Source organism: Carassius gibelio, chromosome B19 (genome assembly GCF_023724105.1).
Source record: "Carassius gibelio isolate Cgi1373 ecotype wild population from Czech Republic chromosome B19, carGib1.2-hapl.c, whole genome shotgun sequence".
Lineage (NCBI taxonomy): Eukaryota > Metazoa > Chordata > Actinopteri > Cypriniformes > Cyprinidae > Carassius > Carassius gibelio.
The window spans coordinates 14857708-14869831 of NC_068414.1; the positions used below are offsets into that span (position 1 = coordinate 14857708).

General features: G+C 42.1%; 1 protein-coding gene across 1 annotated transcript in view; it reads left to right on the plus strand.

The window, feature by feature from the left end:
• The window catches only part of jarid2b (jumonji, AT rich interactive domain 2b), a 110476-nt gene that overhangs the window by 88307 nt on the left and 10045 nt on the right, over nucleotides 1-12124 (plus strand). The window contains exons 5-7 of the mRNA XM_052584332.1: nucleotides 30-197; nucleotides 2725-2924; nucleotides 9978-11226. Coding sequence (XP_052440292.1) covers nucleotides 30-197; nucleotides 2725-2924; nucleotides 9978-11226 — 1617 coding nt within the window. The remainder of the gene's footprint in view (nucleotides 1-29; nucleotides 198-2724; nucleotides 2925-9977; nucleotides 11227-12124) is intronic.

Below are 12124 nucleotides of genomic sequence, written 5' to 3' on the forward strand. Positions count from 1 at the left end.
ATTCTGTCTCTCTCTCTGTCCCCTCTCAGGCTCGCCGGCCTTACCCAGTAACATGGCCTACTTCGGCTGCTCTCAGGATGAGGAGGATCTGGAGGATGAAGATGAAATTGAGGAAGAGAAACCACCCAGTGTGGCATCTACGTCATGCCAGTCTACACCCAAGAAGGGCAAACTGTCCAGCAAGATTAATGGCTTCGGTAAGAACAAATAGCAAAAAAGAAAAAAATTAAGCCACATTGAGAGTTTGTACAGTTGTTTTTTTATTATAGTTTATAATTGCATTAGTATTTTTTCTTGTAAAAGCATGCAATATTATCATATGTTACATTTATAGTCCCATTAGTGTTATCTTAATTTTAGAAATCTCTAAGCAAAACTTTTTGATAAAGTAAAAAAAGCCTTTGTGTTCATGCAAGACTTTTTCTAAAAAAAAAAATCCTACCGACCCCAAACTTTTGAAATATAGTGTAAATATCTTCTGCGAGCTGTACACGTGTAGAGAGAAGACTCTCCTTCCTGTGTGGAGATGGGAATGTTGTGTTGGAGTGGGACGTGACGCTTCCATCTTTCCAATCCAATTATCACTTTAGTAGGAAAGGCGGTAACAAGGTGTTTATGCATTCAGCTCCCAGCTGTGTCGAGTAACGGCAGGCAACACGTCGCTGTACGCTACACACACCCCCCTAACAAAGGAAGGGAACAGCCTTATATGACAGTTTGAGCTCTTGGTTGAGACTCTCAGTAGATGCCGTGTGAGTTTAAAGAGGGCCAGGAAGGTATTGCAGGAAAGTGTGTGTTTTAATGAAACGTGATAGTTTCAAACAAACATAGTCTGTCAGCAGATAATAGAAAGCCAAGCGCCTGTTTAATTGAGTGTGTTAAAGTGTCTTCAGCAGCAATCAGAACGACAAGCTGGGAACTATATAAACTTACAAATACACACATTAGTGTCGTTTTTTTCTTTGTTTGTTTTTTTGAAGCATCCAGAAATATAGTTATGTATGCTACATTCTTACACATAGTATGAGAAATCAAGATCAGCATGCATTAAATCATCTTACATGGACAGTAGTATGTCATTGGTGCACCTGGATTGTCTTGTCTACTTGCCTGTTCTTGTTCGCTCAGCTTTGAATAAATAAGCTCAGTTTAATTTCTCAGCCGGCAATAAGTCACCTTAAATTGATCTTGATGGCTCCAGATTGGCCCAGGTTCAGGAATTTGCTTCTTGTTCCTTACTTGAGGTTTATCTATGTATACTACCAACTACCTCAGCTGGTTGGATTTGTGAAATGCACACAGTCCCAGGCTCAGGAAAGCCCTGGCACACTTCTCTCTCTCTCTCTCTCTCTCTCTCTCTCGTGTCTATCCTCAGCCTATCCCGTGCCTGGACGCAGCCCGTTGTCTGAGCTGGCCCTTGTCAGATGTGACACTTTAATATGGAGCACAGGCAACGCTCCAGTCTTTCACTCTCCGAGTGTCTCTCAGAGCCAGAGAAACCACAGTGCTCGGCTTTCATTCGCTGAACCTCAGTAACCCAGAGGCGTGTTTACATTTCTAAATTAAACACCTTTTATTGAGTTCAGCTGTCGGTAGCAGTTCCAAAGCGCAAGCCTTACAGCGCGAAAGCCCGTCTGTTTCCCCCTCGCTGACACGCTCTGCTGCCTGTTGATATTTAAACACTGTAAAATGAAAGTGAGCAGTCATAAATACAGAGAGCAGTTTAAATGTGTGTTAATTAGAGCCGTCCAGAGGGCCTGATAACGGAAAGACTACCCTGTCCAAAAATGCGTTATCTGTAGAGAAAGCTAAAAGCAAACTCACAGATGAAAGGAAGTGTTTGTTTTGGTTTAGTTTGTTTTTTTTCTGCATTTTTTTTTATATATATATACTTCTATAATATATAGTCTGTCTGAGCTCTCATTTTTTGGTGTTTTATACAATTTGATGTTACGTGAAACTAGAGGGAAGCATTGCATCGGTGATAAATGTGAACGACAGTAGTATGCTACTTTATCAACACATGGTGTTGTCTTATGAAATGGTTAAAAAAATTGTTTTTTTGCTCTATCATGCCCATATTTAAGCCATCCATCTGGTTCATCCCTTAAACTAGAAATAGAATGTGCATTGCATCATGGGATACTGCAGTACAAACAGTGTGCAGCATACATACCGTACTATATAGTGCAGCAGTAGTAAGCATATTATAAACACAGCACCTCTCTCATATGTCATTTTGTTATGATGGACCAGTAAACTAAAGCTCATGATGCATCTCATTATGCACATTTAGAGTGGTAGCTAGAACCAACTTGAGCCAAAGGCTATGCCAGTTTGCATGACTCTAGATACGAGGAAACAGTGTGCTGGCTACAGTGATGTATGTACTGTAAGTATGAAGTAAGGTAGAGCAGTCTTGTCAAAACTGTTTTGACACTGCTTTCAAAAACAGTCATAAACTTGTTTGGTACTGTGGATCGTGCACAATATCATACCGAAGCACACTATGTTTCAACACTAAAAATCCATTGCAAATAGGATTATAAAAAATATGTTCTGAAACATACTATATATATATAGGATGCAAGATTTTAATGCAAAATGTAATTGACAAGAAAATGCAATGCAGTATTTTGATTTGTCTTTACAATTAATACTTCTTTTTTTTTTTTTTTTTTTGATTTAATAACTGTTTTTTGTTTTGTTTTGTTCTTTCTTCAGTGCTGAATGGCCTGAAGGTACACAAGGACAAAGAGCACTCTCCCAGATCCAGAGGCAGAGAGTCGTCTGTGGGGAAAGATTGTAACGAGGAGTGTGACGCGTCTGGTGAGATCTCCCACAAGCACACTGCAGCCACGGCCAAGAGCCACAACACCAACGGCCACAACTACAGACGAGCCGCAGAGGAACTCCGCAAGCAGGTACAAGCCTTCATCTCTGTGTCCGTATGAGCAGGGATGGGATCATTTAGGAGTCAGTTTGCACACTCAGAATTATACTGGATCTGATAGTTAGGAGGGGACATCCATCCCGATGCGGCTTCCAGACAATCAGACCACCACCATCTCCGGTACTAACGAGCCTGTCGTCTTTGAGTGCCACAAAACTGATTAATTAAGTGAACAATGAACCTCAGAGCAGGGAGAGACGGATCACCTCAACTCATCAGCCTCTCAGTTTCTCTCTTCTGTCTTTTTTATCCCATTGACACATATCTTGAGATTCTCAGCCTTCAGGATGTAGATTGTAGAGGGTGTGTGTGTGTGTGTGTGTGTGTGTGTAGTTCTCTCAGAAATGAATATCTAATTATTCACCCCCATTCCAAGCCTCTATAAGTTTCTTCTTTGTGTGAAATAAAAAAAGAAGATTTTTTGAGTGTTCTTGTAGAAATTATAAAAATCTTCTTGTACAAGACTTTTTTTTAATACAAAATGAGAGGTGTGTCCTTAGCTTGAGAACTGCTGATGAATCAGCATGAAGCAGTGGCACCTGTAAGTGTCGGTTCGACAGTTTAACCACAATGACTGACCTAACATTAAACCCTCGAGTCAGATAAAGCCTGTTATTATGCTGACACATGTAAACACATTACCACTCATCTGCTATACTTAAAACAATAAACAGCACAGATAGATGCAGCATAATCCACAAAACACTGAGAATCTATTAGACAGCTGTTGACCCTTTGTTGACACTCTCTCTCTCTCTCTCTCTCTCCCCCTCCCTCTCTCTCTCTCTCTCTCTCTCTCTCTCTCTTTCCCTCCCTCTCTCTCTCTCTCTCTCTCTCTCTCTCTATAAAAGCTAATTTTCTGAAGGGTGTTCATGTGTTCAAGAGCTCTGGCATGAGCACGACCCATGGCACACGAGCTGAAAAAGGGTTTATACTTCATTGTTTAATTGGACTTTCATTTAATTAATTTTTTATGAGCGCCTGCGTAGAATAACTTGATCTGGGAAGAAGAGCGATCTCATGCTGCTCACAGCAGGTGCAGGATCAGTTTCAGCAGCATTATTATTGGACTCTATGTTAATTGTTCTCCCGAGTTAAGGTCTATTTATTTGTTTCATTGTATCCATGGCAGTTATTAATGAGTCTTTTTGATATTTTGCCTTTGTCTTAAAGTGTTTTTGTTCTTTTAATGGGTGGGTACTTGGCTGTGTTTTTTCCAAAGAGAAAGTAGATTGAACCCCCATTCTCCCAACCAAAAATTCATATAAAATATATATATACAGTAAGCATAAAAAGGAAGCAAACTTACATATTTAAATGTTTTTTTAATTCCTTTGTTTTTTCTTTATAGCTATTATTATTTACACTGTTAATATGAGTTAAATTGACATTCAAATTGAGAGAGACAGTTATAGAGCATTTTTTTAACACATACAGTATTGTTCAAAATAATAGCAGTACAATGTGACTAACCAGAATAATCAAGGTTTTTCGTATATTTTTTTATTGCTACGTGGCAAACAAGTTACCAGTAGGTTCAGTAGATTCTCAGAAAACAAATGAGACCCAGCATTCATGATATGCACGCTCTTAAGGCTGTGCAATTGGGCAATTAGTTGAATTAGTTGAAAGGGATGTGTTCAAAAAAATAGCAGTGTGGCATTCAATCACTGAGGTCATCAATTTTGTGAAGAAACAGGTGTGAATCAGGTGGCCCCTATTTAAGGATGAAGCCAACACTTGTTGAACATGCATTTGAAAGCTGAGGAAAATGGGTCGTTCAAGACATTGTTCAGAAGAACAGCGTACTTTGATTAAAAAGTTGATTCGAGAGGGGAAAACCTATAAAGAGGTGCAAAAAATGATAGGCTGTTCAGCTAAAATGATCTCCAATGCCTTAAAATGGAGAGCAAAACCAGAGAGACGTGGAAGAAAACGGAAGACAACCATCAAAATGGATAGAAGAATAACCAGAATGGCAAAGGCTCAGCCAATGATCACCTCCAGGATGATCAAAGACAGTCTGGAGTTACCTGTAAGTACTGTGACAGTTAAAAGACGTCTGTGTGAAGCTAATCTATTTTCAAGAATCCCCCGCAAAGTCCCTCTGTTAAAAAAAAGGCATGTGCAGAAGAGGTTACAATTTGCCAAAGAACACATCAACTGGCCTAAAGAGAAAAGGAGGAACATTTTGTGGACTGATGAGAGTAAAATTGTTCTTTTTGGGTCCAAGGGCCACAGGCAGTTTGTGAGACGACCCCCAAACTCTGAATTCAAGCCACAGTACACAGTGAAGACAGTGAAGCATGGAGGTACAAGCATCATGATATGGGCATGTTTCTCCTACTATGGTGTTGGGCCTATTTATCGCATACCAGGGATCATGGATCAGTTTGCATATGTTAAAATACTTGAAGAGGTCATGCCCTTGAAATGGTTGTTTCAACAAGACAATGACCCAAAACACACTAGTAAACGGGCAAAGTCTTGGTTCCAAACCAACAAAATTAATGTTATGGAGTGGCCAGCCCAATCTCCAGACCTTAATCCAATTGAGAACTTGTGGGGTGATATCAAAAATGCTGTTTCTGAAGCAAAACCAAGAAATGTGAATGAATTGTGGAATGTTGTTAAAGAATCATGGAGTGGAATAACAGCTGAGAGGTGCCACAAGTTGGTTGACTCCATGCCACACAGATGTCAAGCAGTTTTAAAAAACTGTGGTCATACAACTAAATATTAGTTTAGTGATTCACAGGATTGCTAAATCCCAGAAAAAAAAAATGTTTGTACAAAATAGTTTTGAGTTTGTACAGTCAAAGGTAGACACTGCTATTTTTTTGAACACACCCCTTTCAACTAATTGCCCAATTGCACAGCCTTAAGAGCGTGCATATCATGAATGCTGGGTCTTGTTTGTTTTCTGAGAATCTACTGAACCTACTGGTAACTTGTTTGCCACGTAGCAATAAAAAATATACTAAAAACCTTGATTATTCTGGTTAGTCACATTGTACTGCTATTATTTTGAACAATACTGTAGGTAGAAGTGTGTGTGTGTGTGTGTGTGTGTGTGTGTGTGTGTGCCTGTGTGCCTGTGTGCCTGTGTGTGTGTGTGTGTGTGTGTGTGTGTGCGTGTGTGTGCGTGTGTGTGTGTGTGGTGTGGGCTGCAGCTCTGCAGATGTTCTCCGTTAAATCTTTTGCTATGCTGCAGCTGGCCTATAGCAACACATGATGTCATCTGTCCTCCCTCATGCTCACGTGTGACCAAGATCCACTTCAGAGAGCTGGCCTGGCCTCTGTCTGTGTGTGTTCTCTTGTTTTTGTTCCTGGCTGTTAAGCCAATTTAATCGCACGGCTTTGGCCAACCGGCCTTTAACTATTCCATCCTTCCTTCCATTCTCTTTCCTTGCTTCCTTCCTCGTTTCCTCCAGCCTGCTCTGGTTTCAAGAGGTTGCCCACTGGGGACGGTCCAGTGACCTGTGTTCTCTCGCCTACGTGGTTTCTCTCTATCGCTTCCACCTTTTCAGGCAGTCTAAATAATAGCTGGCATCGTGCGGCAGGGCTCGTCTGCACCCTCAGGCAGTGTTCTGGGATCAGTGAGCCCTCTAGTGGTCACGGCGCTCATTACACCGAGCCAGACATGGGATTTCTGCAGCGCAGTCGCCGCGCGAGCTCTACTCAGCATCCGGCACGTAATGCTGAGTGGTATTATCATTACAATTGCATTCCGTGCTCTCAGAGCCCGGCAGATGGGATGGGGCGTGCCGTAGACCACTGACGTGTTATTTCAAAATGGGGCGGGTGTGATGACGGGGGGCTACATAGACATGGCTGACATCATGCTACATTTACTTACTCTACCTGCAGAGAGCATTCATCATGCATGCCTCTGGGGCTGGAGTCTGTCGCTTTCTTTTATATTCTCCCCCTCTCCCTCCCCTTTTTTTTTAAGCACCGACAAGGGGAAGCGATTGATGAAGGAGGTCACATTTCAGTCCCCCTTATCTTTTAATAGCCTCTCTTTGTTGTTTGGCTGCACCTGATAGGAATACAATACAGCCGATGTCTTACTTCAAAAACCCTCAGCAATCTCCTCGTTTGTCTGTCAGCGAACCTCTGGCCCAAAGATCACCACAGTCTGGACACTGTTATATAAATGCGTTCAGAGACTTTAAAGAGAGAAATAAAGTGGGAGGGAAGTGAGAGGGTGTGGCACAACATGTGCAAAAGGCCTATTCACAGAGCATGAATTCATCAGAACATTCAGCATTCATTTCTATCAGGTAGGAAATTCCACATTTTGACAAAAGCTGCATTTTTTAAATGTGTGATTTAAATGCGAGTAAAAATGTAATTAGATAGCAGTAACTTTACTAGGAACTAAAACATCATTCCTGCAGTACATGTTTCCATGTTATGGAAGAGATACAAATTTAATTTGTATCAAACCATCAACTTTTATCATCAGTTTTTCTTAGCTCTTAACTTTTTCTTTAGCTGAAATGAGTTGCACCATATAGGGCTGAATAGGGCTACTGTCATTGTTGGAGGCCATTTATACCATTACAGTATTGTTCAAAATAATAGCAGTACAATGTGACTAACCAGAATAATCAAGGTTTTTAGTATATTTTTTATTGCTACGTGGCAAACAAGTTACCAGTAGGTTCAGTAGATTGTCAGAAAACAAACAAGACCCAGCATTCATGATATGCACGCTCTTAAGGCTGTGCAATTGGGCAATTAGTTGAAAGGGGTGTGTTCAAAAAAATAGCAGTGTCTACCTTTGACTGTACAAACTCAAAACTATTTTGTACAAACATTTTTTTTTTCTGGGATTTAGCAATCCTGTGAATCACTAAACTAATATTTAGTTGTATGACCACAGTTTTTTAAAACTGCTTGACATCTGTGTGGCATGGAGTCAACCAACTTGTGGCACCTCTCAGCTGTTATTCCACTCCATGATTCTTTAACAACATTCCACAATTCATTCACATTTCTTGGTTTTGCTTCAGAAACAGCATTTTTGATATCACCCCACAAGTTCTCAATTGGATTAAGGTCTGGAGATTGGGCTGGCCACTCCATAACATTAATTTTGTTGGTTTGGAACCAAGACTTTGCCCGTTTACTAGTGTGTTTTGGGTCATTGTCTTGTTGAAACAACCATTTCAAGGGCATGTCCTCTTCAGCATAGGGCAACATGACCTCTTCAAGTATTTGAACATATGCAAACTGATCCATGATCCCTGGTATGCGATAAATAGGCCCAACACCATAGTAGGAGAAACATGCCCATATCATGATGCTTGCACCTCCATGCTTCACTGTCTTCACTGTGTACTGTGGCTTGAATTCAGAGTTTGGGGGTCGTCTCACAAACTGCCTGTGGCCCTTGGACCCAAAAAGAACAATTTTACTCTCATCAGGCCACAAAATGTTCCTCCATTTCTCTTTAGGCCAGTTGATGTGTTCTTTGGCAAATTGTAACCTCTTCTGCACATGCCTTTTTTTTAACAGAGGGACTTTGCGGGGGATTCTTGAAAATAGATTAGCTTCACACAGACGTCTTCTAACTGTCACAGTACTTACAGGTAACTCCAGACTGTCTTTGATCATCCTGGAGGTGATCATTGGCTGAGCCTTTGCCATTCTGGTTATTCTTCTATCCATTTTGATGGTTGTCTTCCGTTTTCTTCCACGTCTCTCTGGTTTTGCTCTCCATTTTAAGGCATTGGAGATCATTTTAGCTGAACAGCCTATCAGTTTTTGCACCTCTTTATAGGTTTTCCCCTCTCTAATCAACTTTTTAATCAAAGTACGCTGTTCTTCTGAACAATGTCTTGAACGACCCATTTTCCTCAGCTTTCAAATGCATGTTCAACAAGTGTTGGCTTCATCCTTAAATAGGGGCCACCTGATTCACACCTGTTTCTTCACAAAATTGATGACCTCAGTGATTGAATGCCACACTGCTATTTTTTTGAACACACCCCTTTCAACTAATTCAACTAATTGCCCAATTGCACAGCCTTAAGAGCGTGCATATCATGAATGCTGGGTCTCATTTGTTTTCTGAGAATCTACTGAACCTACTGGTAACTTGTTTGCCACGTAGCAATAAAAAAATATACGAAAAACCTTGATTATTCTGGTTTGTCACATTGTACTGCTATTATTTTGAACAATACTGTATATACTATTCACCAAAAAGAAAATTTTGCGTACCTTGACTGCATCATTCATGTGCTATTGCATTGTTTTGATTAAAAGCTTATCAAGCCAAAAGTGAGTCCAATAAGAGTCCTCTGATGTCAGGAAGCACATCGTGTTTATTTCACCTGGAGTTTTGGCCCACTAAAACCCTCTTCTTTTCTTGGCGCTGTGAGAACACACACATAGGAAATCAAATCCTTTCTGCCTTGCCAGAAAAACAGAGCCAAAGAAAACAATGTGAAGCGAGAAGTCGAGGCTGACTATGTTTGTAGCCTGGCATAGTCTAATTCCCATGGCGGCTGTAAAACAATGAGAGGCCGGGCGTAACCCAAGCTGCATCTGCTCTGTTGTGAAGAATATTGGGGGCCTCAGATCAGCTGAAAGCACAGCTCCTTTTATTTGGTGCATTAAAGACAAATTTGAAGAACTTTCATATACTGTGCCAACTATGAATTGGTACTTGAATGGGGTTTTATGATTAAACTTTACTTCTAAGGATAGTTTCGCAGCTGTTGGCACTGAATAAATTATTTTTTTTTCTCTATCTGGTACACTTCCACTCTCTCTTTCTTCCCTGCAGTTTTTTCTGGTTTGGGGTTTTTGGAGCTCTGTTGTGGTCTATGTTATTGTGTGAGCCGAAACATGCACTGTGACTGACTCTGTATGCAAATACACACAAGAAAGATTTGTTTTGTTTTTTGGAGTCGAGATTGAAGGGACTATTTGAGAATTCTCCCAGTTCCTTAGTAAGTTGCATTTGATCCACTTTATGTAACATGATGATGTCTTCTGTTCACTTTAGGTCACGAAAGTAAATGGACTCACACGAGCATCATCAGTCGGCAGGCATACGTCCAGTGCCAAAAAGTCGAAAGACTTCCGTCTGCCATCCAAAACTGTGAAGTACACAGCCACAGAGACCAAGGGCCACATCACCTACACCAAAGCAAAACGAGAACTGGTTAAGAAAGCCAAACTCAACCATGGCAAGCATGCTGCTTCTGCTGGCCTCCATGCTTACAGCAACAACCACCACCATCATTCTCATCATCCAGCCAGCAGCGGCCGTGGCCGGCCACAGCTCTCTCACTCAGGAAAATCCCAAAGTATCAATGCAAAAACCCGCAAACAGGTGCTATTATCGAACGGGGTGCATAAGATGACTAACGGGGGCCGGCCTAATGGCAGGCTTAATGGACGCCACAGTGCCAGGGAAGAGAAGGAAGATGTCCGGCAAGTCCGGCAGGGACTGCGTAACTCTAAACGCAGAAGTGATGCCATTACGATCATCGGAGCTGGAACTGAGAGTGACGAGGTTAAAACTAAGCTGTCTGTTTCTGAGGTTAAGAAAGCTAAACTGCAGACTAGTCCACTGGAAACTCGCAGCAAGAAGGCCCTGGGTCAGTTCAAGCCCCCCAACACCATCACTATTGCACACAGTATCACTGAAATGGCCGCCTCCCCTGCTCAGAAAATGGGTCCTGCCCCTCCTCCGTCGCCCCCTGCTGCTCCCGCCTCCCCAGCCATGCCCCAGAACCCCGCTACCCCTGAGCCAGCACGTCTGCGGCCCAAACGTGCCTCTGCTGGCAAAATGATGTTCATCAGACAAGCACAGCAGAGGGCCCAAACTAACCCCGCCCTCAACCGGACCACATCCACTACCTCAGCCAGCAAATCCTTTAAACCAGCAGAACCCACACACACGCCTCCACCACGGCTGGAGAGAGACAGGGATCGGGAGAGGAGAAGGGCCGGGTGTGCAGCCTTGGGGGAGGTGCCCGTTTTCAAGCCCACCACCAGGGAGTTTCAGGACCCTTTGGTGTACCTCGACTCAGTTCGGGAACGGGCCGAGTCCTCTGGACTGTGCAGAGTGTTGCCTCCTCCTGACTGGAGGCCAGAATGCAAACTCAACGACGATATGCGTTTTGTGACACAGGTTCAGCGCATCCACAAGCTGGGTCGGCGCTGGGGCCCCAATGTTCAGAAACTGGCCTGCATTAAGAAGCACCTCAAATCTCAGGGCATCTCAATGGACGAGCCACCGCTTATAGGTGAGACCACTTAAAACTTTATGATTACAAAAGCTTTTGTTGGTATATGGCAGAGTGCCTAGAGGTCCACTACCTGTAATTTTCTAATAACTCTTAAGACTTTGATTGGCTTGCTCAAGTATTTTTCATTAGGATTGGTGCTAAACTCTGCAGGGCTTTGACCCTTCAGGGTTGGATTTGAGAAGCCCTGTTATGGGGTTTCTGGAGTGGTCAATACGCTAGAGATTTTAGCTCCAACTCAATCAAACCTACCTGAACAATCTAATCAAGATAATTCTAAGAATACATTTTAGGCTGGTGTGGGCTTCATATGGTTGACACTAAAACAATGGCCCTGCAGGAACACCGTTGCCCATTTCTGGTCTTGTGTAACCCACTTATCAATCAAGGAATAACTGTAGTTGTGTTGCCCTGTGCGTGTGTAAGTAAACTGTAATTACATATCATCCTGTCAACATTATTCTTAACCATTTTCATGTAAACTGACCAGTGAGCAGCCTCATGGTCCATTCTCAACATATGTTGTCAAGTCTCTTGTCTGCCAGGATTTGGGAAACCATATGTTAAAACAATCGCCCATTGCTCCAGAGCTTGTCCAGCAGAGTTACATGTTTACAAGGTTTTAAAGCAGTCCTGCACCATTGCTTCACTTCAGAATCCTGCGTGCTATTTGAGGGCCCGGTCAGACTATACGGTTGAAATAAATGTTTATTGAGCCTGTTAGAATGCTGCCGAAATGCTTCAATAATTCCTTCGAGACTTTTAAACTCCTGCTCAATTACCTTTGTTGGCGCTCTCTCTCTCTCTCTCGGTTCCTTAAAGTATCTTAATTTCTCCAGTCTTTATGTTTCGTTATTTTTCAAAAGACAAATAAAGATGCCACGCCTTTTCTCCGCTA